Source organism: Strix aluco, chromosome 3 (genome assembly GCF_031877795.1).
Source record: "Strix aluco isolate bStrAlu1 chromosome 3, bStrAlu1.hap1, whole genome shotgun sequence".
NCBI lineage: Eukaryota > Metazoa > Chordata > Aves > Strigiformes > Strigidae > Strix > Strix aluco.
In genome coordinates this window covers 37,787,425-37,813,496 of record NC_133933.1, presented here as the reverse complement: position 1 = coordinate 37,813,496, position 26,072 = coordinate 37,787,425, and the positions used below count along the sequence as shown (strand labels likewise).

The following is a 26,072-nucleotide window of genomic DNA, read 5'->3' as shown; positions in this document are numbered from 1 at the left end:
CACTCACTGCCTTCAGCAGACCTTAAATGGGCCAATTTTGCACCTTATTGAATATTCTAAATCTTGTATAAATATTTGTAAAATACAGTAATAAATAACCACGTGCAGCAGCTTCTCTGAAAGGCAAGATTTCTGTGCCTTGGGCGGGCATTTGCTGGAGCAGCCAGGGATATCTTTCGTGCTGTTTGCCATAGTGCTGTCACCATGGGTGTGCAGCGGGCTGTAAATTGCATTTGTGACTTAACTACTTCCCTGGCTATGAGGAACAACTGGAAGTAAATGTGGTCAGGGCTGGGAATTGGAGGCAGTCCTGCGGATGTAGCCATTTGAATGAAGGACAGAAGCCTGCAAGACTTACTTGCAGGCTGGCCTCTTCTTTCCTTACATGTGAAAGTTTAAACTCCTTTAGAAAGCAGTTGCTGTTTTAAAAAGTGAGCTATTGAAAAAGACTTTGTCTAGATTACAAATAAAATTAAAGGCAAGCTGTGCTTCTCAGTTATTAGACTGTGCCTAAAGAGCTGATATTTACACATCTTTGTTTCTATCTGCAATTGATTATGGGAGCAAGACAGCCAGCCTACAATCCTTTTTAAAAATGGAGCCGTTCAGCTGTACCTCTTCAAGGTAAAAATTCCGTGTTTTCATTTTTAGAAAAAGAATACCAGATTGGTAAGCAAAGGCAGAAACTTCCTAGTAGCATTCATTTCACTGGAACAATTCTCCATTCAGAGCTCTGAGGCTATTAGTTGCCAAGCATCTTCTGAGTGATGCTGAGCAAACTGCAGGGATAGATCCCAAACACAATAGATGCTGGTGTATTTATTAGTGTGGCAATCCCAGAAAGCACAAATGGACAAGAAATCATGTACAGATATATCAATTTTATTTTCTGGACACTTTAATAGCTGTGACACTTTAATTGGGCTGTAATGGCGTTTTTATTGCACATATTTGTATAAATCTAAAAGTAGCTAAAACTGCTCTGTGCCACAGGAAGCAAATTAACACACAGAGAAATGTAGCAGAGCTAATGTAAAGAATCATTTCTCAGCCTCCGTCATTATCAGGAAATTTTAAAATTGCCTCTGCTTCCACTGCAGCTAGTCAGAAAATCAGAACTCCACTTCCAGCCATGCCTATTATCCTGCTGGTCTTGAGGGGTTCAAAGAAAATTGATTTTAAAGGCTCCATGAAGCTGGCTCCCAGTCACACGTACCAATTAAGAAGTTCTTCTGTTAGTCAGATTCCAGCTCAGGTACGCTGACTGCACATATGTACACCTTCTTTCTCCACTATCTAAAATACAATTGAATTGTAGGTTTGGAGCTGCTGGTTGAAATAATATGCTTGTTATCTGCATTAAACTGAAACTGAAATTAAAAATGAAATCCTGAGCCCCTCTCAGGCTTGCAGTACCTGCAAGGGAATATGGAATTGCCACAGCCAAGCTGCTTCACTTTCCTCTCTAGTGTGTGAGCGCATGTGGGTGTGGTGTTGTATCATGGATCCCTACCACATGCTGCATGGCTGGGTAGTTTCTCTGAAGTGAACTGTCCCATTACAAGGTTGGGGAGGGTTTACTTTCCACCAACATCACCCAAGCTGAAGTTTCATAGGCTTATTAAGGAACCTTAAAGAAAGTTGAGCATATATATGTTTTGGCAGATGAGATTTGGAGATTAAGAGAAACTTGTTTCGTGAAGGAACCTATGTTTTCTGTAGTGCTGTTTCATAGTTTGTTTCACAGCCTGTGTGGCTCAGAAACCTGCTGGCTTTACTGATGACTGTTGCTTTTGAGTAATGCTGAGCAATATAGCAGGAGGCTAACAAAGTTATTTCATAGAAATATTGAGAATGCTGTCACTGCAGCAACAAGTGAAGTGGCATGAGAACACTGCCCCAACACCTGGGCCATTGTGCACACACGTGGCCCATCATACAGTCAGAGGTGGCTGGCTGTGGCCAGGGTGGGACCTAAAAGAACTAGATGTAAAAAACCCTGCAGTGTAAAGTTCACTTTAAATCGGTGACCCCGAACTGTGGCTTTCAGGCATCACTTTTCTTGATTGTTCTCCAGTAGTGCTCAAAGGCTCAAGGATTTAAAAAGCTAAAATGAGACTTAGGGGGAGAGTGAAATATTATACTGCCTGTACCACGTTACCTACTTGGCAGAAGGCTCAGCTGGCTAACAAAAGTTGGGAATTATTACTTCCATCTTTCATTTTACTTGCTTACAACTTTTAAAACTCCCTTTGGGCCTGAAACCTGGATATATACACTGAAGGAACTGGAGTTTGCTGCTTAATTGCTTTCTCCTCATTGAAATTAGTGGGTCATTTTTGAAAATAAGGACAAATAAAATAGATTACTGATCTAAATATTGATACAAGAAAAGTGATGGTAGGTAATGGGATAAAGAATTAACAAACAGTTAAAAAATAAGATGACCTGACATTGGAGACTGAAGAGTAATAAAAAATAATGCAGAAAGAAGAGGATAGGAGCCATGCAGGAAACATCTGACTCAAGCAGATTTCCCCCCTTCTCCTTGCAGCCACATGACAAATTTGACCTTGGCTTTAATGGACTAAATCTTCACAATCAACTGATGATAATTCATAGCAAATTGTGGAGGAGAGCTAGCCATTAGTGGGCAAGAAAGGCCATCGAGTAGTATCCAGTTGCATTATGATAGCTGCAACAGTACAAAGCATTCAGTGTTTCTAAGAAGCAACTGCATCTGTTTCCATGTCAGCATGATGTGCTTTCCTGGTATCTAGTCCTCAATATTGTTTTCCATCTGCATTGCTGTGAGAGAATGAAAACTGAGAGATTTTAGTAATGTACTGAAACTTTTTCTTCTTGTCTCCTTATTGCCATCTTCCTAGTTGCTGGACCAGAAACTATAACATGAATTACTGGTTGATCATCAGACTGCCCATTCTCATCGCCATTGGGGTGAGTATGGGGGGCGTGCAGCAAGCTGGCAGATTTCCATGAGAACAGGATGTAGTATAGTACAAAGAGCAGATGTCCCACATGGCTGTTGTGTATGTCCAAAGGCTAATAACCTTTGAGGGTATTGACGTTTTCATTCAGAAATGTGATTTTATGAAACCAAATTTGTTTCTCTCACTGGAATTCCTGACCAGTATTTTGTTTGTTTAATATGGCTACATGATAACAAAACAGGATGCCTCAACAATCCAGTTAACAACCCTGTGTGCAGAAAGCTATGGCAGGTAGTACAGGGAGGTAGAAGATAATATTCCAGGTACTGGGCTACAGAAGAGCAACAAATTGTGTGGCATTGTGCAGAAATGCGCCGTTCTGCAGCCACAATACTGTGTCAGTTTCACACCTCCAGAGGAGGCAAATGGGACAGCCCACACCTTTAGTGTGTCTCACTCCCCGGACATGTTGATAAGCTCCCCTGCTTTGTTTAGTGAACGGCCTACGTTTTCAAAGGTGACTTGTGCGTTCTCAGAGAATCTATTCAGAGCACTTAGCAAGCAGTTGAGTTCCATGGCAAGCTCTGCAGCAGCAGAGTAACGAGATGCAGAGGGACCTACACATGCATACACAAACCAGCTTTTTTGAACATTTATGCACATGTTTTGTGATGATGATATCCTTTTTTCATTTCTTCAGGTAAATTTCCTGATCTTTATCAGAGTTATATGCATCATCATCTCCAAACTACAAGCTAACTTGATGTGCAAAACTGACATAAAATGCAGGTATGTCATATGGTGGTCTGATACTTTTTGTGCCCATCAAAATGGAAATAGACAAGGAGGTGCATGAAAGGAATGGATTGACAAAGGTGGTTAAAGATCACAGGCCTTGAGTAATGCACAAGTGTGGTTTCACACACACCTTGTATGACTGCTTGGACAGTCAGTCCCCAGAAGAGCCTCCTGGTGAAGCCAGGGCAGGTGTTATACCTGTGTTATAGATAAACAAAAGGCTTGATCTCTGAGTTTGCCACTTTACAGTCTTCCATAATACTGGGTGAATATTAATTAAGCAGATATTTTTAAATACTTGAAGCATGTGCAAGTACTGGATGTTAAGTTGCCCTCCAGAGGAGGGCAACAAAGCTGGTAAAAGGGCTGAAAGGAATGTCCTGTGAGGAGCAGCTAAGGACTTTGGACTTGTTTAGTTTGGGGAAAAGGAGGCTGAGGGGTGACCTCATCGCTCTCTACAGCTTCCTGAGGAGGGGAGGTGCAGAGGGAGGTGCTGAGCTCTTCTCCCTGGTATCCAGTGATAGGACATGTGGGAATGGTTTAAAGCTGCACCAGGGGAGGTTTAGAGTGGACATTAGGAAGCATTTCTTTACCAAGTCAAACACTGGAACAGGTTTCCTAGGGAGGTGGTCAATGTCCCAAGCCTGTCAGTGTTTAAGAGGCATTTGGACAATGCCCTTAGTAACATGCCTTAAGCTTTTGTCAGCCTTGAATTGGTCAGGCAGTTAAATTAGATGATCATTGTAGGTCCCTTCCTACCGAAATATTCTGTCCTAATTTGAAAAAAATGAGTGATAGAAATAAAAGCTTTAACTTCAATGAAGATCAAGACGGGGTCATTTTGAGTGTTGCTCCTCGTTCTTCTTGCCAGTTGTTATTGAGACAAACTTTCAAACTTGAATGCATAGGATGTTTCAAGAGAGATCTCAAGGTTATCACAGAAATGTTCAATTTTTATTTTGCAGGTTTCACCCTGTACATGTCGGTATTGTTCCTGTTATTTAATCACCTTGTTAAGATTCATGGTCACATCCTTCATTTCTGCATCTTGGAGAATACCTTTTTATTGCTGTCTGAAAAATAATGTAGAAATAACAGATTATCTGTTGAATTAACCAGTGTGGAGCTACATGCTGTGGTACCTGGACTGCTACTGGCAGTTGACTTAGTTTGAAGTTGGGTATTTCAGTGCTGCAGCCTTCTAAGCTAGACACAGCATGTATTTTGGTACATTGTCATCAGACTATAGAGTTGCCTTGTATGTTACCTACCTTCTTTACCTCACGTGAAATTTTGGAAATCCTAATGCATGTTTAGAGCTCAAAGCAGAGAAAAGGACTTGTTCTAATGAGCTGTAGGCTTTGCTTTCATGCCTACTTTCTTTTTTTTTTCTTTTTTTTTTTTTTTAGTATGTGTGACCTTTATTTGCCAGAGTAAAACTTGCAGTGTTGGAAGGGAGGGAATTTCCAGTTCTGATGGCTTGAAGCCATTTAAAACGCTGACTATAAATTTACCTGTCAAGGGAGAAAACCCTTGCCCTCATGAATTCTGCATGCAGCAGGAAGGTATGATACAGATGAGCCATTTCTAGAGGTGCATATTCATTCATTTCTTCATGTTGCATGCTCAAAAATCTGCTGTGTAAAAAGAAAGGCTTTATCAGAAAAGGATTTACCCAGCAACAGAGCCTTCTTCACTGATGAAGACTATAGTCTTGGTTGTCTGTCCAGAGGTGGTGGTTATAGCCAGAAGCTTTGGGGAAGTCTATTATCTGGAAGAGTTCAGTCCATTGGTATGCTTCTGATGATAACAAGACCAGTAGTCAGAGATTCCTGTATGAGAATTTTCCCCCTCTTCTTTTCTGCTCAAAGATACTGGAAAAGATTTTGTGTAGAGGAAAGACAGAACTGCTATGTTGGTATGTGTTATTTTAAGTAAGTACCAGTCTAGGTGCCCTAGAAAGTCACTAGCTTAGATATACTTGTGTATAGAAAGGAGAAAAGTGTTTTGCTCCCAGGCCAATCTTTCCTTCACCTCTCTCCTGTTGCCTGTTCATTTGATGAAGAGAGAGAGCTCACTGTTCAGTATGGCAGCAAATCCCTTTTGTCTGCAGAAGGACTGGAGTTGTGGAGAAACTTCTCTCCTTGCCTAGGGAAAGGATTTTCGTTAGGGAGGTCTTAATTACCCGGGAAGCCTGTTCATAGGACTTTGCATGGCTTCCTGTTTAAGGCAGGGCTCTCCAAGTATCCCATCTAGAACAACTGGCATTCATGAAATAAACTAGGTGATTGCTGTACAGCTACACAACTCCCTTCTGTTACCCAGGCAGTGTCTCCAGAGCCAATTCAGCATCAGTCTCCTGCTTCTGTCTATCTCAGGCATGTGGTGGTGGAGCAGAGCCTCCATCACAAGATTTGCTGGTAAGCTGCTCATTTAAACAAGCCCCCTATCCCCCGATGCAGTGATCTGCCTAGGTCCACTAGAGATCTGCATTTCTGCCTACCCATATGTGTAAACTGTTTAATTTCAATAGTTGCTTTGATGCACCATCCCTTGGTCCTTGTGTATCAAGGACTTTGACAGGCCAGTGGATGGTCTGACAGAAGCCTTGTAATCACCCCATGCAGCAGTACAGGATAGGCACCGACTGGGAAGAAAGCAACTTTACAGAAGACCCAGGGATGCTGGGGAACAGGTTGAACATGATTCAGCAGTGTGGCCTTATGACAGCGTAGGCTGACTGTATACTGGGCTGCACTAGCAAAAGCATAGCTAGAAGGCCAAGGGAAGTGACCAATCCCTTTCAGCACTTGTGAGACCACTTCTGGTGTTTAGGTTGGGGCTCCCCAGTACAAGAAAAACATTGTGTCCTGTCCCTCCAACCCCATGGGACTTGCATCAGTTTTGCACCAAGCTATTTCAGGGGCTGGACGAGGTGAATTAGAAGGAGGTGCTGAAAGCTGAGCTTATTCAGTTTGGAGAACAGAAGACTAAGCAAGGATTTAATTGCAGTCTTCAGCTACCTAATGGTGGTTATACAGAAGATGGAGCTGGAGTCTTAGGACAAGGGACAGAGGTCACATGTCATAGCAAGAGAAATTCCAATTGCATGTCACAGGTAAAAAAAAAATTCACAGTGAGAGTGGTCTGATGCTGGAAGAGAGGCCCGGAGAGGCTGTGGGGGACCTTAAAGATACTCAAAACTTCGCTGGACACAGGCGTGAGTAACCTGCTGTGAACTGGAGTTGGACCAGAGACTTCCAAAGGTCCCTTCCAACCCGAATGATTACCTGATTCAGAATAGCAGCCTATAGCCCTAGGTCACACAAGATCTACTAAGTACTGACAGCCCTATTAGTTGAGTGATTTTTGTACCTACTGAATTGTCTCAAGACAGGTTGTTGCAAGATGTTGATCCTGAGGCCCAGGATAGCCCTATAAACTCCCATGTGAGACTCAGGCCTCATTATCCTGTTGGGTGTCTAATGTGTATGTCTATCAAAAGAGCTAAGGTCCATTCTTGTGAATGTTTTCCTGTGGTTGTGTCCCTGGGCGTTGCTCTATCTCTCTGGTGAAAAATGGGGTTTTTTGGGTTGGTTTGTCTTTTTTCTTTTGCTAGCTGTGTCTTTGAACTTGCTGCTTAAATCATGGAGTCATCACTCAGTTTAAGACAGTTTAACTGCTTTTACAAAGTGTTCTGCAGTTACGGTTAGTTACAATGTTTTGAAGATTTAACACACCACAGAGATGGGAGGAAATAGCAAGTACTCCTTTCCTTGCCAAGATATTTTTTTAAAAGATTCCAATTATTGATAGATCATTTATTTCAGAGCATAAACAGGGTAGGTTTTGGTCATCTTTCCCACTTACAGGTGGGGAAAGGGATACACAAGAAGATATGTCAGGTACAAGAAAGCACATGGCCTCCTCCTGAGTTTGGAAGATTTTCTGGGTGAAATACAGCCAGTAGCTGAATACAGAGCTTTGCTCTCAGTAGGAAGTGGAGTGGCAGGGGCAGTTAAAACATGTAGCAACTTACTAAGGTTTTGAGGATTTTTTTTTTTTTTTTTTTTTTTTTTTATTCCTGCAGCATCTGAAGGAGGACCCTGCGACACAAAGTGATAGAGTGACTTACCACAGTTGGCAGTGTGTCAGAAGCAGAGTGCAGAAACAGTGACTCCCAGGGATCACTGGGATCAACAATGATCTACTCAGTGGCATTGCTTGTTTTTTTTTCCTTTGTTTGTGATCTTAGGCTGGCCAAGTCTACGCTGACTCTGATCCCGCTGCTGGGAACCCATGAGGTCATCTTTGCCTTTATTACTGATGAGCATGCCAAAGGGATGCTGCGCTTTGTGAAGCTTTTTACTGAACTCTCCTTTGCTTCTTTCCAGGTAGTGCTCACACTGTGCCCATGTAGATAAGATACTTTTAACTGCTGTTTGGGGACCTGTTTTCTCTCTCATTCATTGCATGTTCCATGTTCTTTATATTTCTCAATTTAGCCTGGATAATACAGGATTATGAAGGGAAGGTATGAGGACTAATTTTTAATAGCCAAGTTAGATGCTAGTGTCACATGCTCTTATTTTCAATGTCTTAAATTTACCACAGTAAACTGGTATTTCTATCCACATATTAATATCTATTTCCTATGGGACACCTCAAGGCAATAATGAAATTGTCTGTGATTTCCTGTAATTGTATAATGGCATTGCTGAAAGCAAATTCTGTGCTTTCTCCAGTTTTTGATACTCCTTGGAAAATCTGTGCTGTGAGAGGTAGCTGCCTACAGCTGTAACTGCATGTGGGGAGGATGTAGGTTTACTGTGATTTTTATTTAGCTGTTGCCTTAGGTAAGGCCATTTCAAAAGAGTCTCCTTGTCTAAGGGAATCATTATTCTTCTAGTTTCCCTGCTCACCCACACATTCCCTGTTTATCAAGCACGGAGCTGTATTTCAGACCACTGAATTGTTCTATTATGAAGTGTTTATAACTTGAAACCAGGTAAGGAAAAAGAAGGAGAAAGGAATCTTTAGGAAAAAATAACACATTGAAGAAAACAGTATACTTCCTTTTTCTTAAGATTGTGAGCTTGAGACATGGTTTGGTCAAACCTCCTCTCTGCCATCAGAGCTGCCAGGGACTACAGATTGCCTTGATCTTTCAATCTTATATGGGACGTGCCAGTGTGGAGCCTCTAGCTCTCTGCAAGTTTATTTGGCAAAGCAAGGGAACTGCTCTGCTCACTGCTCTTCTCTTTTTTGTTGATTTCAGGGGCTGATGGTTGCAATTCTCTACTGTTTCATCAATAATGAGGTAAGAGCAACACTAGTTGTTCCAATTTGCCTTATCAGCATCTGCTATAGGAAAAGGAAATTGAAAATGGTCTTGAACTGCTAAATTGTCCTTGTTCAGGACTTTGACTTTTTTTTTACTCCTCTGTACAGCTGCACAGGATAACTACTCAGACAAATGTTGTTGGAAGGAATTCAAGCAATATAGTTTAGGGCCACTATTTGTAGACATGAAATCTTGCAAGTTGTCTTGTTCACAACTGTATAGTTTGCACTGCTGGAGCTTTTTGTTATTAAGAATTATAGCTGCTCTTCTTAATCTGTCTCATAGTGCTTCTTATTTGCTTGTTTTGGTGAATGTGGGAGTAGAGTCTGTTTTATTCTGAGAACGCAGCTCAGCTGGCTAGTGAGGTTGGAGAGTTCTCTTGGCTAATGTCTGTACAGTTTGGTTTAATTTGGTTTCCCTGTGGCCCAGCTACTTGAAGATATCATTGCACTTTTATTCAAATTGAACTTTGTAGAGTGGTGAGCTCTCCCACAGGCCCAGAAGCTATGGCTTTGAGTGAATTGATTGCAAGTACCATCTTCTGTGGCTTCTGCTGAAGCCCTGTTGAGAGAAAGAGTATTGTTCTGTTTCAGTATTGCAGGAATCTCTCATGTTACCTTCTAAGTGATTATTATTACTCATTCATTCATCAGCCAGATTTGCAAAGGAAGCAAACACTGCTAATTTGGCAGCACATTATTAAGTTTAATGCACATCAGCATGTTTTGCACTCATGCTAAATCTACCTTTAAACATGACACGGTAATTCAAGATCACCTATTGAGAGGTAGGCCTCATCAAGGAATTGGAATCAATGGAAAAAATGTTCTACTTGTGTCATTATGGCCAGGCTGGAGTCAACAGGAAAGCAGCAGGCATCCTGGACTAAGCCCTGCAGGAGGCTGTTCACTTTTTTAGCTTGTGGGTAAGGTTTAGTTTAAGTGAATGTGTTAATTGTACTGAAAGTCAGAGATGGGTAGCAGCAGGCTTTGCTCAAGCATGAATTAGAGAATATTTGTTTCAAATCCCTTGTACAGTTTTACGGGTGTAATCCTGAAATGCAGCACTGTCTGCTGGTGCATCATGCATTTCTTTTGATTCACTTTGGCTTTTGCTCATATATCCCCTGTGCAGCTGCAGCCAGGCCTCTCATAAGCAATGCCCAATAATTTCCTCCATGCGATACAAGGCCAAAGATACATCATAGCCCAAACTTTATTACAAACCCTGAAATAGGTAGGCTTGTTTCATTTGAGGGAACTTACTGTGAAGTAGCCTACCTACATTTCTAAGAAGGTCCTCCAAATCTCTTGTTGCTATAGTTCTCTTGCCTTTGTAATGTAATTTGTAAAATCTAACCACAGTGTGCTCAGCTTCACAGAAAGCTGCTTGTTCCAACTCTCATTAAAAGAAGGGAGAAGGATTTTGTCAAGCCCAGACATCAGTATCCATAAATAAATCCATGTAAAGAGTTTGATTAGGTCAAGTCTCTTCTATTTCTTTCCTAAACTATATGAGAAATTTTTTCTAAACTAAATTAGTAACTCTTTTTCTTCTGACAGACTGTATGTGCCCAAACATTATCCTTGTTTGCAATATGGTTTATATTTTTGTCTATGACTCATTGACCTTTTTTCTTCTTTTTCCTTAACCATACAGAATGAAAGATTTTTTGCAAGTCCTGGTGCCAGACCAAGAGTAGAAATTAAGATAGAAGTGTGATATTAATGTCCTTTTCTAGGATCTGCTTATGGAAAAACATTACCATATGTTCATATTTCAGTCATATTTCACCTGGAAGATTCTGGATTTTCTCTGATACTGCTCTGAGGGCAAAAGCAGGGTCTCATCAGATTGCCTGTTATCACCAACGATCTTTGCAAAATGAGCTGGGCTTAATATGACCATTTTTTTCTGAAGTTAGTGTTGCTTTCTGTAAGAAATATTCTAAACCACAGAGATACTGCCTCTTTCCACCAGAATTAGTTTAAGCTGGTGCAGGTTTCATTCTCTGTAGTCTTGCTCCTCCTTTTTGCCTCCTTCCTGTCATAATGGAAGTACAGTTCACTCTCCTTAAAGAATCTGTCCTGACTCCAGGACTCCTGAATTTTTTTACTTACTGCCCAATCTTACCTTTTTCAGTTATTTTCATTCTCTGTACAGGCTATCCACTGGACTCCTCCACCAGCCCCATTCCATCCCATTTCAAACCTACTTTCCTTTCACTATGATTTGTTGAGGTTTTTTTTGCCAGAGTGTAACTTTTTTGTAATCAGATTCCAGATTCATTGCCACACTCTCAACATCCTTGCCTGTTAGCTTCATTAAGCTCAATCAGCTGCTTTCTGTGAGAAGTCTTCTCCACCTTTAACCTCCATGACTGTCTTTTCCAAGTTCTCATACCTCTTCCCTTTCTCTTTCAAAATACTCTACATAAAAATTTTCCTTTTTTCCCCTTACTCATGGAAGCTTTGTTCTTGGTTCCCTTTCCCCATAAATAAGTTATACAGGGAACTCTTATCCACACATGAAAGTTACTAGGCTAATTATTTTGCTAAAAGGTCTGTAGATCTACTTCTGTGCTCAAAAACTGCCTCTTTATGAAATAAATTTTAACCTATTCCCTCGGTCATACATTCACAGCTGTCTAGGCAAAAACTCGATTCAGCATGGACAGCAGAGCTGCTCTTTACCCTTTTCCTAACCTTTGGAGAGAAAACTAATATTCTGTCATTCAGATCCATTCCTAAGACATCATCTCCGATAGAGTCTTTTGTTCAGGTCTTCCCATTCACTTCATCTCAGTCTTGCAGGCTATTTGTATGATAGCTCTAGGATACAGTCTGTCATGTCCAGCCAGACTGAAGACTCATTTCTTCCCTTTGACTGATTCTAAGATACCCATTTCTATTGCTCATTGACTTATTCTGTCAGTAAGTACATTCGTGCTTTCTTTCAGGATCTGCCTGTAAATGTCTACAACTGCTTTTTCCCAGTGCTGCCTATTAAACCAGCCATTTTCTATGCCTGCAAAAGGTACCAAGTACTGGGGTGGTAATACGGTCAATTCTTCTGTAGACAGTATGGTCCCTGTATTCCACTGTTTCCTTTTTTGTCTTTAGCAGGCTGTCCCCCCTCATTCTTTTATGCTAAGCTGTCCTAGACACACTGTCTTTTTCTGGTCTCTTTGTGCAGCTTTTGACACTATGACCCACGGTTACCATGGTAAAATGCAAGCTTCTATCTCAGCATCTTTCCTTCTGTCCCATTTAGTTGTGATACTGGAGGGCCAGATTCTGTTGTCAGAAATGCAGAGGTGCAGCTGGTTCCTGCCAGGACAGTAGTCAGTACAAGGGCTGTAGTCCAGAGCTGACAAGCACTGCTAGTGGTAACCACTGAGGGAAGATAATTGGTTTGTAAGGCTTTGCTCCTTTTTTTAGGGCTGCCTCCCAGATATTCAGTATTTCACAATGAACAAGCAAAGGAGACAGACAGACAGTAGCTGGTTCCCTAGGAACTTTGCCTCAGAGTATGAAGGTTTCAGCAGCCGGCGTATGATGACAAGCCTGCACTGGAACTGCCATCAACCTATTTAGTCTCTTGGTGGCCAGTACTGGACCCTGAAAGGAAACAAAAAAGAACTCTCCAGAGAAGGCTCACTCGAGTGACCCACCTATAGTGAACTTACTTCTAGGCTAAAGTACACATCATCATGAATTGATTACTGTAGCTGCACTCCTGCCTTTTTCTAGAGTAAAAAAGGTTCAATTTTATGTCCTCTGCCTTGTGTTAAAAGCTAATGGAGGTTCTTACTTCACTCAAGTGGCAAGAACTTTGCCCATGGAACAGGAAGATCTAAATTCTGTTTTTGTTTAGTTACAAGACCCTGGATAAACTTCTAAATGAGTACACAGTTAAAACCCAGAACCTGTGGCTGGATGAGCATATTCTGAAGCTTTTAAAAAAGCTAGTATCTGGAATGAGATATTGTAACTGCTATTTAAAAAAGGGGGAAAAATACAGTCTTTAACATGCTTAATTGTTGGTTTTTCAATTCTGAATAAGTCTTCATTTTTGTATGGAACAAAAAACCGTAAATATTCAAAGAACAAAAATAATCTAAGACATAATACTGTTTAAATCAAACCAGAAGTTAAAACAGAACACTTAAGAATACATGTGGTGACAGTATTGAGCAGGAAACCAGTCTTTTCAATCATTTCATGGCTGATAAGCAACATCAACTAAATGTTTAGTACTAGTAAGGCAGGGAGTACAGTCAGTACTGCAGCTGAATACAAATTAGAATAAAATAATGAAGATAAGATTTCCTGGTGCATAAAAGAGCTTTATTTCTACAAGTAAAAGTGAATGGTTTCATTATTTTAAATATAGAATACCCTACAATGGACTAATGAGATAATTGGATAATTTGAAGCAATAATATTGCAGGTTTAAAACATTGCCAGCTTTTCTCAGTAGTATGGTATCTTTATTTTTTCCTTGCTCTTTTGTAATGGAGTCATTTAAAGATCTGTTTAGTTGTACACGAATTCCTTTTGTTTGCTTCTTTGCTTCTGTTAGGTTCAGATGGAGTTTCGGAAAAGCTGGGAGCGCTGGAGATTGGAACATTTGTATGTCCAGAGAGACAGCAGTATGAAACCTCTGAAGTGTCCGGCCAACAGCATCAGTAGCGGAGGCACAGTAGGCAGTAGTGTCTATGCTGCCACTTGTCAGGCCACATTCAGCTAAGATTTCTGCAGGTGAATCAGACTGAAAACAATTAACTGTATAATATACCTGAAAACCCTTAAATACCCAAGCAAGTGGCTTAAGTATGCCATCTCCAGCAAGAAACTTAAGGATATGCTGCTCATTGCCTGCAGGCTGTTGGACAAAGGTTTCTAGGGAAAGCAATCTGCTAATGTAATCAAGACATCAGAGGAAAAATTGATCATGTCTAAAGTAAGTTAAAAGAGTTTCTTCCTGTTTGCACACAAGGCCTCCAGGTGTCCAAAACTTAAGCATAGCATTGATCCAATCTGAAACCACAGGGTCAATGGCTTATTACTGTTGAGTGGGTGAGGTGAGTGATCGACTGATTAAATTACAAGGATACAGAATATGATTATTGCCAAAAAACACATTTAGACTTATGTGGGGATGGGGTAAGGAGGTATCACCAGTTTTGGAAAACTAGAACTTAGTGGGACACAACTTGCGTTTTAGGGAAGAATCAGTTTTGTACTAAGAGTTTCCCAAAGCTAAAGTTGAAAATGTGCTTGCCTGTTTTCTGGGTAGATGGGGAACAGCATCCTGAAGGGTCTATCAATACAGCAGGTAGCGTGGTGTACATTTCTGAACGCTCTTTTTAAGCTTTACTTGAAAAAAACCAAACCCAGTATCTGGTAGGGGCCTCTTCTGCTATTAATAGGTGCATGTTATCTCTATCAACACGGATGGAAATATCCCCTGAATGCACAGCCCTTCCATTTTTATATGGTACTCTTCTGCTCCCTTTGGCACGCAGGTGTTGACAGGGACAGGATGATGACTTGTGCTTCAAGAGGGTATTTTCTTTCTAAGCTATACCCTGCTTCCTGTGAGTGCAACCACACAGAAGTCAGCTTGTGGCCACAGCTTCTCTTAGCAGACTTCACGTACTTGGAGAAGTCCGGTAGTGTACAGGGGGGTTCCCTTACTTCCCCTCCGGCCGGCCGGGCGGTAACGGGAGGGCGGCGGCGGGTTCAGCACAGCGGACAGCGCCCGGGCCGGGCTGGGCTGCCCTCCCCCTCCTCCCCCTCCCTCTGCCTGCCGGCCATCAGCGGCATTCAAAACGTCGCCCCCCAAACATTCTCCTAAACTCAACGGCCTTTTGTCTGTTTAAAACTGCGAGGGCTCTTGCAGTGAATGCACCTACACTGCTAATTATGTGGCCCTCCCTGAGGTTTACAAGAGCTGCTGGGGCAACACAAGTACCTTTACAAGCAGGATGTGATCCACTGCATCCCTTTAAAACAAGCTTTACGTAGCTTTACTCAGCGGGCATTCAGGCTCCCTTTACAACAGAGGCAAGGTGCCAAAGACTAGCTCTGCAAATATCCCTGTCCGTAGACTTCGTGTAATAAGTAACTTCCATGGCGTAGCAGACAGACTACTCAGCAGAGGTAAAAAACCATGATTTTCGAGTCTCTCTTTGCACTTGCATTCACAGTCCCCATTGCCAGGAAAGCAGACCAGATATTCTGGGATGTAATTCAGCATCTTTCCTGCCTGAAGCTAGATTGCTTTGCATGGGATTATTCAATCATTGTATTAGAATCCAAATTGCCAACAGGGTGGATTAGTTTTGCAATCATCAGGTTAGAATTGAATTAGAGAGGATGTGTTATCTCCTCCTGCTATAATGCTTGTAATTGAGCTCCAGGCAGGGAAGTCAGACGTGTTTGTAGAAATCCACCACAGTTCTCAGGCTGGCTTATGTACATTTAGCACACTGGCTTTTACGCGGGCTGTTTCCAGGCGTTCCCTTCCTGACATCGGTTGCAGAGCTGACCTTGGCATGAAGCACCTCAGGTTCTTCTGTAAATTTAATAACTAGCTTCTGTGTTGTGTGACCATCAACACAATACCCGACTACTACATGTGTATATTAACTGCTGTCCTACAGTGTAATTAGCTTCCTGTACGTAGAGTATGCTTGATGTTTCTATTTAACATCTACCCTTAAGTGCTTTGAATAGGAAAAGACTGATCAAGCTAGTTAGTGGTAGGTGAAAAGGCAGCATGATGACAGATGAAATTTACAGCTGTATGATACTGCACACTGGAGGGAATAATTTCACTCCTGAATATTCAAGAGTGTGTGCTAGTTTTGCAGGGCCCTGCTTAGTTGTGTGCAAACCTGGAAAAAAAAGTTTCTGCTACTTCCGCAGCTGTAAGCAAGATGATAGTTTTGCTATGACAACAAGTGTTTTAACTCACTCTTATGCTGGAAAAAGCATATGTAACAAATAAAAAAGGACAGACATAGGAATTGAGAGTATTTTTATGTGTGGTAACAAACCTGTACTTAGTTGCTGTCACAAGATTCTTTCAGCAGCTGGACATGCCTTTGACTCACTAGGCTGCTCTTCTCCCTCCAATTGCTTAAGAACTGAGGGCTTTGGGCCCATGAGAACAGCTCCAGCACCGGAAGTCAAACCGACCTTTGTAAATTCCGCCTTGTTAGAATCCAAGAGAAAAATGAGATGACAAAGTGAGATCTTAGCCAAGCAGAGGGTTGTGGTGGATTTTTTTTTTTTTCCCCTCTCTGATTAAGCTCTCACTTCTTCAAACCTTCTTAAATCCCCTCTAAGTACTGAGGGAACAACTCCGTGAAAGTAACTGCCACCAAAGCAGAATTACAGTAATCGTTTGTATTTTGAGAAAGACTTCCAGCAAGGCCTAAACACCAGTTTCTCCATCATACTTTATCTACTTCAGTAAAACCTTTTACAAGCCTTTGTTGTTATTCAGGCCATCTCTGTTTCAGAATTTATAATGTGCATTTATTTGAGTAGCATGCAGTAAGCAAAGCAACACAAAGCACTGGAACAGACAAACTGTATGAATTTTTATTTCTTCTGCCTTTCAGCTTCGTGCTCACTTATTGTGGTAACTTGTTTCATGAAGCATTAAATAGATGTGTCTATAAATTCACCTGGACATAATGTAACTAGTTATAGCAAATGAAAACTTTATTTCCAGTATTGCTGCTATAGTTTTATAAATTCATGGATGTTACCTTATATTTAATATTTATTTGCATGTATTTCCTTGTTTTAAAAAAACACCCACAGAATCTAACTGTACAAGACATAAGATTATCAACTCCCTATAAACATTACACTTACTGTTTATTTTTATTCTTGTGAATAAAGTTTCAGCTCACAAAATTCTGTCACTTACTGGTGTATTTAAGTATCACCTGACTACTTCTGACTCTGTAATTAGAACACTTTCTGAGAATGGACTGACTTAATAGTTCATGGTTCTCCCAAAGAAACAAAGCTTTATCTTTGCAACTCTGCTGCAGAGGCTGTGTTAATCAAAACCAAAATGCAGCATGTTATTTGTAGAGTCAGAAGGAAGCAGTTAAGAATAGTAGGTAGAATACGTGTAAATCCAAAAATTTGGTGCTTGGCTTTAAATAGCAGCATTTGGAATTCATACAAGAGACCAAAACTAGAAGTTGAGAGCACTGTGGAGAGCTACTGAGAGAGGCTTAGCAGCGTTAAATGTATTATTTGTGCTTTAATCTACTATCTTCTTTCCAGTCCAATTAAATTCAATAAAGGACACTTCCTTTTGTTTCCCCAACCAATGACAGAACATGGGATAAGTCAAGCTTGAATGCTGTGTGTAACTTAAATTAGAAAAGGCATAAAGAAACAGGATTTGAAAGAACAATTTGTGATTTCTCAACTCAGTTCCCCCCCAGGCACTCCTCAGGTCTACCTGCTGCTCTTCACTATGACTTAATATTAATGATTTATGTGTTAAAAATACCAGTGGGTCATACAAGTAGTACACTTGACAAGTCTGTGGGATGATGGTGAGTGTGCTGTGCTAAAAGGGCTGAATCCAATGACAAGGCAAATCCCCTTCCATCTGACGGCCTCTTGCATTTCCACATCTGCTGCACACTCACCCTAATTTTTTTTTAAATTAATCTTAAAGAAAAACATGTATTGCCTGCCACAAATAAAGTCTTTTTTGCTTACATTACAAATGACGAAAGCTCTGATATGAAACAAACAGGGAACTTGCATTAAAATCTTATGTTCATGTTAGATGAAGGGCAGTGCGAACAGAAGCAGTCACCTATTTTAGATATACTGATAGTGCCCCATGTCTCATGTTCAGAAAGAGGCTTCTGGCCTGTGCTGGGAAGAAAAGCAGTTGGCCATTCTACTAAAGGTGTCATCAAACACCGGCCTTCCCCTTACCAGTGGCAAAGGCCCCCAGGAGCTGAAATTCACCGGCTGACAGCTGGAGCTGGGAAAAGGCCGTGCCTCTCGGTGCGGCGGCAACAGCGGTGAAACCGGCTGCTCGGCCCCCCATGAAACGAGACCAGAGCCCACACTTTGCTACGGCTTTATTGGGGACCGGCCCGCGCCGGGCCAGGAGTAAGGCGCAAGCGGCGCTTTGCATAGAAATAACCTCCTCCTCCTTCTCCTCCTCCCCAGCCCTTCCTCGGATCCGTGGTAGGAGGGCTGGGGGTGGCGGGGGCCGTCCCAGCAAAGCGGCCGTCCCCGCCAGCCCGGGCGCTCCCCCCGCCGCCGGGCCGGCCGCTACCTGCCGGCGGCGGGCCGGTAATGCAGCTCCCGCTCCAGCTGCTCGGCCGTCAGCGTCCCGGCGATGGCGGCGCAGCCGGGGTTGAAGACGGAGTAGGCGCTCAGCTCGCCCCGCCGCCGCTCGGCGGGGCCGCGGGTGCCGGCGTACATCCAGTAGAGCAGGGAAAGGACGAAGTAGGGCAGCCCCAGCTCCAGCTCCGCGAACAGCGCCAGCAGCACCGCCCACAGCAGCACCTTCAGCAGCAGCGGCCGCGCCCACACCGGAGGAGCCGCCGCCGCCGCCCCGCCGGGACGGGCCTGTGGAGGCGGCAGCGAGACGTGGAGCCAGGCCCCGAGCTGCCGCCACACGGCCCCGCCCCGCCCGCCCACCCGGGCGCTCACCTGAGCGCCGCCGCCCGGGCCCGCCGCGGCGGCCCCCTGTCCCTCGGCGGCCTCCGGAGCCGTGGCCTTCCCCGGCGGCGGCTCGGCGGGGCGCGGCGAAGCGGCGGCGGCGCTGCTGTCGCGGGCGGCGCGGAACCGGGCCAGGCGCCCCTCCACGGCGGCCGACATGGCCGCCTCGCGCCTGCGCAGGAGCAGCGCCACTGCCGCCCCGCGCCTGCGGGGGGCGAGGGGCGGGGCCGGGGAGCGCCCCGCCCCCGGAGCAGCGGGGGGCGGTGCTGGGCGAGACGCGGGCCCAGGGGCTGCCGAACCCCCAAGAGCCGAAGCCGAGGAGGCCCGCAGGGGCCTGGGCCTGGGCCCGCGGTAGGAGGCCGGAGACAGCCATCTGCAGCCGCCTTCCCTGTGCTGAGCTGATAGCGGAGCCGGGTGTTTAGCTGTGGAGAAAAGCTGTAAATCACCGAAGGCCTCCCCCTTTGTTTTTTTCATATTTAAACCTTAATGACTAATGTTGACACCAAAAAACAGAAGGAGAGGGAGAGAATAAAGCATGGGGCGACCAAAGGCTGGAGAGGGTGAATGAGGCGTTAGCAGCTGGCGTGACTACAACACTTGCGTTAGGCAGCTGAGCGGCCATTTTAGAGAAGCATGAGCGGCCTGGGAGGGGCGGCAGGAGGAGGAGGGCACCAGCGCCGGGCATGGCCCCCAGGCCCCGCTCTCGGTGGGGCGAGAGGAGCCGGGGCTCGCCCTGTGCCCGCTCCTGGCCGCGGAGGGCGCAGGGTGGGCTCCCTCCAACACAGGCCCGCGGGCCTGGCCGGCGTCCCTCCACATGGATGCCTGCTAAGAGCGGGTCGGGCCATCCCACCCTCTCGTTAAACAAAATATTAAAATCGGGAAAACCAGCTCTGTCACATCATCTTTCATCTAGCAGTACAGCCGAGAAATAGAAACTTATTTACAGGAGCTGGCTCTTAGCCTCAGGAATAAAATATTTATCACTCTCCAGCAGTAATAGTTAGCAATGAGACATCATTTCATCCTGCAGTGCTGTTTCCAGTTACTTATAGCTTTCTCAGAAGTGACCTTTAGGGCTGAATATCTCATGCATGTGTCAGCTCAAAAGTGAATATGAGAAGTCTAATAAAAATCAATTTGGTTGTTCTTAAGTTATCTTAATGTGGAAAAAATTGTGTTTTTTCCAGCTAAATCATTTTTCAAATGCCTATTTTATGCTTGGTTACAAAATAACTTTCTTTTAACCTTCCGACTTTGTGAAAAGTGCCACAGTGAATGACATTTTTCTCTTTATTTGTGGAAATTTGATTTTGAAATAACAGTCCAAAATATTTTAAGATAGCCTGTACAGAACATTATTTTATTTTGATTTTTTTTTTCTTTCTTCCTCTTGTACTACTGTTCATGAAAACAGTTCTTCCAAGAAGTTCTGGGTAATTCCACATGTTACGTTCCGTATGCATCATTAGTCAAACTAATGGTTATACCTGAGCTTAATACCACCTTTGCAAGATGCACCCTGTGATTCACGTTGTCCTATCAAATTTTATTCAAAATTTACTGGTTTTAGTATGTATTTGCTATTACGCATCCAAATAGCTAATTTACAGCTATGTCAGGCTACCCATGTTGCCATGTATTGTTAGGAAACATCCTGCCTTTGAAGCCTACATGCACTACAGTAACCTCATTTGTAAATGGGTGTTACACTGCAGACAAATACCTAAACAAATTCATATACCATAAAGTCTTAAATGGGTTCAATACATCCTATTTTTAAACAAACAGCTTCATTGAATAGGCACTTAGTTTTGTTTGTTTAACAAACCATCTGGACAATTTGTTCCCTACTCCAGTGCTTACAAAGATCCTGGGCAGTTCACCAAGCCCAATCTTTGGATCCTCAGCCAGTGGCTGGGAGGGCAGGGAGGGCATGAAGAGGCTGAAGAACACTTCTCTGCAACTCTTGAGTTGCTTCATGCCTTTCTCACAATGTATGAGAAAAACAAATCAAATGTAGTCTTTTTGTAGGTGTGAGACTATGAGCCAAGTCTTGCTCCCCTGTGCTGCAGTTAAGTAAATGCTTAATCAAGAATGCTGGGTGCTGCTGATAGATCTCTAATGCTTCATTCTTGATAACTGAAATTCTGGAATGGCCCATCAGCTTTTAGGACTCAGTATCACTTCAAAAACTTGTGATTTTTTTTTAAACTTGGTTTCATGCTAGATCATAATTGTCATATCTATAATACAAAGAAGCCCACATGTATATTTCTCTCTGCCAAGAAGAAAACCTGTTGTTCTTTATGTATTCCCACTTCAGCAATTTTGAAACCTTTTCCTTTATCCCAGTTATCAACTTTTCATTATATTTTAATATTTATGATACAGAAGAATCATTGCATTCTCCTCTCAGACAATTACCGCTGGCCTAAGGGACTACTTTTGCAGTACTTGGGAACTTCCACACCATTAGGAGCCTTGGCTATGGCACCCCCATCACCAAGGGAACTGAAGGAGATGAATTGGCTGCCTAAAGAATTGGCAAAGCGAGAAAACTGATAAAGCCATGTCCAAATTGCAGATGAATTTTTTTTTTTTTTTTTTTGGGGGGGGGGGGGGTGTAACTGCAGAGTTTTTCTTAATTTTCAAGTGTCTCTGCTCTTTCATGCTCCTTAAGGAAGCAAAAGAATGCAAAACTAATTTGGGGAAATATTTTTACATGACAGAAGGCATTAGAACTATTTGTGGCAAAACCAACCCAACTGAGTTAAGCTAAACATTGAGAGCAACATTCAGATCCTGTGGCCCCCTTTGCATTTATCACATCAGCAGCCCATCAACACATCTTGGTGACAGCAACCTCTTTATTCAATAATACAGGCTCAGGGCCTTGCTCAGTGGTTTAGAGTGTTGTTGCTTACTTCCTACAGCTGCAGATATCTGTTCGTGTATGCCAGGTTTTTCAGATATCAACAGTAATCAAGTCGCATTAATTCTCTTGATGGATTAATCTAATTCATTGACAGGAGCTTTCTCCTTCACGAGATAAGCATCCACACAGACACTGACTTGCTAAGTGCCATAAATGCAGACAGAAGGGCAACCCATTATTAGTATAATGACCTAGCTTAATTAGTTCAATGGAGCTGAGGGAGCATTAGCTTTAGTTGTTGAGGTCTTGGAGAACATGTATAAAATAGATTGAAGTGCACAGACTCATACTTGTCTAATTCCATACAGAGCTTTTGCATATCCATTTACTAATCAGTTCTAAACTGCAGAGAAGAGCTGCTTCCTTTGTAAAAAATAGTCATGAATTTTCCTTCCTAAAATAGCAGCATCAGGGTACTTTGCCTTTAGATATAAAGGAAATTTTTTGCCTGTCTTTTTATTGAACTAGTTTAGGTTCTGAATTGCAAATTTTCACGTTTGTGTGGTTTCAGAATGTGCACATTTGTACATTCAGCAGTGCACGCTAAAAGGTGCTGAGATACTAGCACTTATGTTACTGCTTTATATGCTGAAATGCTCTATATTTCAACACATTAAAACATGGGAAAAGCAGAATTATTAATATTTCCATCACATCTCTGAAACATTCCTTATCATTTCATGGGAAGCTTCCATTTGAGGAAAAGAACACAGTAAATATCCCTCACTAGTACAATGTCAGCTGTAAATGTCAGATAGTTAGTGAAACCATTGTAATAGAAAAGGGAGATAAGCTGTTTTATTACACTTAGAAGATAACGCCTGATGAGCATTCTAGCTGGGATTGTTTTGCCATATTCATAACTTCGAGTTGATTAGAAAGTCAAAGTTTTGAAAACTGTTCTAAAACTTCTGAAGATCAGAATAGTGCCTTTTGATTTTTATCATAGAGCTAGGTTGAGAAAAAATGCAGCTGCCACCTGAAATTCCCTATAACTTAAGTTGAAAGGAAGCCTAATTTGTCTCTCCTATATGTCAACATTGTTAGGTTGGGTTTAACGAGTCCACTGTTCTCAAAACTTTTTTTTAAAAAATACTTTGTAAATTAACTATCAAAGCACTTTTGTGAGGTTGGAAATGCATAAGGTTCTTTGGACTTGGAGTGAATATTTTTTTATTCTAGGTTTGCATAGCACTTAACCACAACAGTCCGTAACTAGATGCTGTAACAGCATTTCCTCCATGTTACAGACAGGGAAAAGGAAGTAAAGAGAATATCAGAGACCATCTTAAAACCAACTCTAGATCTGAGTTGTGGTTCCACATCTGTTTCCTACAAATCCATTGGAGTTTAAAATATAGAAAATGCTATACGCTAGAAAGTGAATAAAGAGTGAGGAAGACGAAAGTGGAACACATTACTCCCTTACAGACACTCAGTCTTCAGAAGCCTTTTGTTAAGAGTACACCATAAACTTCAATGTTCACATTGACTACCAGTTATATACAATCACTTCCACAAAAACGCAGAGAGCAGCAGAGCACTGACCAGTTTCATTTTTAGAGGAGCAGAATGCCCAATGTTTTCTCATGTCTTCACATCTCTGCCCTATATGATAGGGCAAATCATCATCCAGAAGCGCTGAGCTGTCATTGCAGTTGACAATGTGCATACCAGCCAGTGGTTGGAGCCTCAGGCTCTTGCTGATAAATATAATTTGCCTATAAACAATCCAAATGGGGGTGAGATTGCACCTGCACCCCTGAGATAGGTATAGCAGGTGTTAGGACTTAGTGCTATTTCTTAATTCCCACAAATTATTCAGCATAACCCAAGATGAAGGAGGGAAACATCGTGACAGTCCTATTCCTCCTTAGCTCCACATGAAAGAAATGAATTTACCTAAAATACGGTAGTTGCATATGTATATCTCCACGTAGTTCACAAGACAGAAATCCATACTATTATTTTTGACAAACTGTCAGATTATACGGAAGTACGATCAGTTTACTCTTTTTGCCAATTTCTCCTCCCCCTCATCTCCTCTTAGCCCCAACACTGGATTTTGGAGTATTTATGATGATTGCCACCAGAAGTGAAACTGCTCAGTCAGATCACAGCTAACAGATGACAAAGGTTAGGGATAAGGCCTTTCCTAGTCTTTTCAAAGACAGGAATAAACTAGCCAATCCACCAAGAGAACTTTAGCCTTTTAGTATGACCTAGGAAAACGCTTTTCCAAATCACTATTTAAACATGTGATATACCAAGTACTTCTTTACAAACTCTGCTACAGAATAGTACGTATAACTGATTGTCATTGTAACGGAAGCTTTGAGCTCTAAGCTGCCCTCAGTAATGTACAGAGGTTGTGTTGGTGTCCACCAATGAAAGTTAGTAGATGGCACACACAAATAAAAAACGGGTACACCAGTAATGAACTTAATCCCTAAATGCATCTGCCAGCTACAGAAGGAATTTTTATGGGCTTGTGAACCCTGGGAGGAAGGCAGGAGCAGAAAACTTCATATCCCACCAATGCAATGAATCAAGGCTGGGGCATCAGAATCAGCTGTGTAAAACCTAGTGTTCAGTGGGGAAATACTCTAGCTGTTACACCATTGTCTAAAATGCGGGCATCACCACCAGTACAAAGTTCCCCAAGTACTCATTTGTTTTCTAATAGAAGTGGTGATTACTTTTTAATGCTCTGTGCTGAATCCAGAGCTGTCAGATACCTCAGCCATGTACCAGAGTGACATACCGCTCCTAGGGATAAGTAGTTTGAGAACCCCAAATTAATTTTATAGAAAGTAGGACATGAAGATGCTCTGCTCTGTAGAGATGACAGCACTTCTGTAGACACACAGGAGCATCCAAGAAAGCTTTCTGGACAAAGCTTGGCTAATCACCAGGCTAATCAAAGATTTTGTACATGGCTGTCTTGGATTGCAGCCATGCAATCTAAATTCTGTCCAAGTCCCTCACTCATGTTTAGGTGACTGCACCTGCTCTATTCATCTGGCATCTCCTAACTGTCATTTTGGGTCGAGTCAGAGTCCGGAGTGCAACTGATATGTGTGTAAGGGTCTAATTGAAGTTTCAGCCCCACTCTAGGTAATTACATGTCATTTTGGATCTTACCCCCCAAATGTTAACTTTTAATTTATTAAGAAAATACAAAAGAAATTATCTTCATGATTGTAAAGAAAACACAGGAACCCAAATGATTACAACCAGAGTAAAAGGTGCAATAAGGGTACAGAGCTCTTAGGAGTTAGAATTCCTTGCTTTGTAGGTAAAATTTAGTAGGGTGTAATTCACAGGGTATTTTTCATGCCAGTGTTTGTTCTAATACATGGAATAAAGATCTGGAAGCAAAGCCTATGTGTGCCAAAATGGGAAAAGAGAAGTAAAATCTAAGAAAGTCTTAAATCCAGAAAAGACTCACAGAAAGACAGCCTTTACTAACTGCTGAAAGCTAGCAAAAGGCAACTTTGCCTACTGAAACAGATTAATAAGTCTTTGAATTAAACATATAGCCAACCCTGACTTGCAAAAAAATCTATTCAATACTACAAAATTCAGTACATAATGCAGAAGCCTACCTCTGACATCCTCAAAAGTGGAAGATCTTCACTCTTCCACCAGTTACCACTGTCTCTTGAAGTTATTTCCATGGTTTGGGGCTGTCTGTGAGGCCAGGAGAAACACAGTTCTTCGCAGAACTACAGCAAGCACCACATCAAGCAGAGTCTCAGCAGCGGTCTCCTCTGGCTGGTGATCAAGACACAGTATTTTAGGTATAAAGCCCAGTAAGGTGGGACTGGATGAATACACAGGTAGGAGAAAAGAACAAGGGAATTCATATGAGAACAGCAGAGGCGAGGACGGTGACACTCCAGTGGATCTGAGAGAAATGGAGACACCAAGCCAGACCCTCAGCTTTCCTGAACTGATGAGACCCTGTGATGTGAAATCCTGACCCCACTGAAGTCAGTGGGAACTTTGCCAGGACTACACTGGGGTTGGGACTACATCTCCTGACAGACTGAACTGAGCTCATACCTCACTATCTGCTTGAGGATACCTGCAGGCCTCACACAAAATTGCTTCACATTATTTCCCTTGAAACTAACACAATAACAAAAACTTGGGAAATTTTTTCTTTTCACCATGACAGATTCAGACAATTTATTCTATTTATTATGCTGTAAGTATTCCCCTCAAGTGCACCTTATGCATACTTATGTCCTATTTATTTAGGAAAAGTGAAGTTCAAAACTGGGTCTGGCTGGTTCTAGGGCAATAAGAGA

General features: G+C 42.4%; 2 protein-coding genes across 2 annotated transcripts in view; one reads left to right on the top strand and one right to left on the bottom strand.

Moving 5' to 3' along the window:
* Positions 1-16,296, top strand: part of GLP1R (glucagon like peptide 1 receptor) — an 86,921-nt gene extending 70,625 nt beyond the window's left edge. The window contains exons 9-13 of the mRNA XM_074818125.1: positions 2,889-2,958; positions 3,652-3,740; positions 8,005-8,143; positions 9,028-9,069; positions 13,678-16,296. Coding sequence (XP_074674226.1) covers positions 2,889-2,958; positions 3,652-3,740; positions 8,005-8,143; positions 9,028-9,069; positions 13,678-13,845 — 508 coding nt within the window. The 3' untranslated portion in view covers positions 13,846-16,296. The remainder of the gene's footprint in view (positions 1-2,888; positions 2,959-3,651; positions 3,741-8,004; positions 8,144-9,027; positions 9,070-13,677) is intronic.
* A 1,921-nt stretch (positions 16,297-18,217) lies between these two features.
* Positions 18,218-18,995, bottom strand: SAYSD1 (SAYSVFN motif domain containing 1). Its single transcript, XM_074818126.1, has 2 exons — positions 18,813-18,995; positions 18,218-18,728 (listed from the first exon to the last, which is right to left on the bottom strand). The coding sequence occupies exons 1-2, from the start codon at positions 18,978-18,980 to the stop codon at positions 18,429-18,431; spliced, it is 468 nt and encodes a 155-aa protein (XP_074674227.1). The 5' UTR covers positions 18,981-18,995; the 3' UTR covers positions 18,218-18,428.
* Between the last annotated feature and the right edge of the window lie 7,077 nt (positions 18,996-26,072).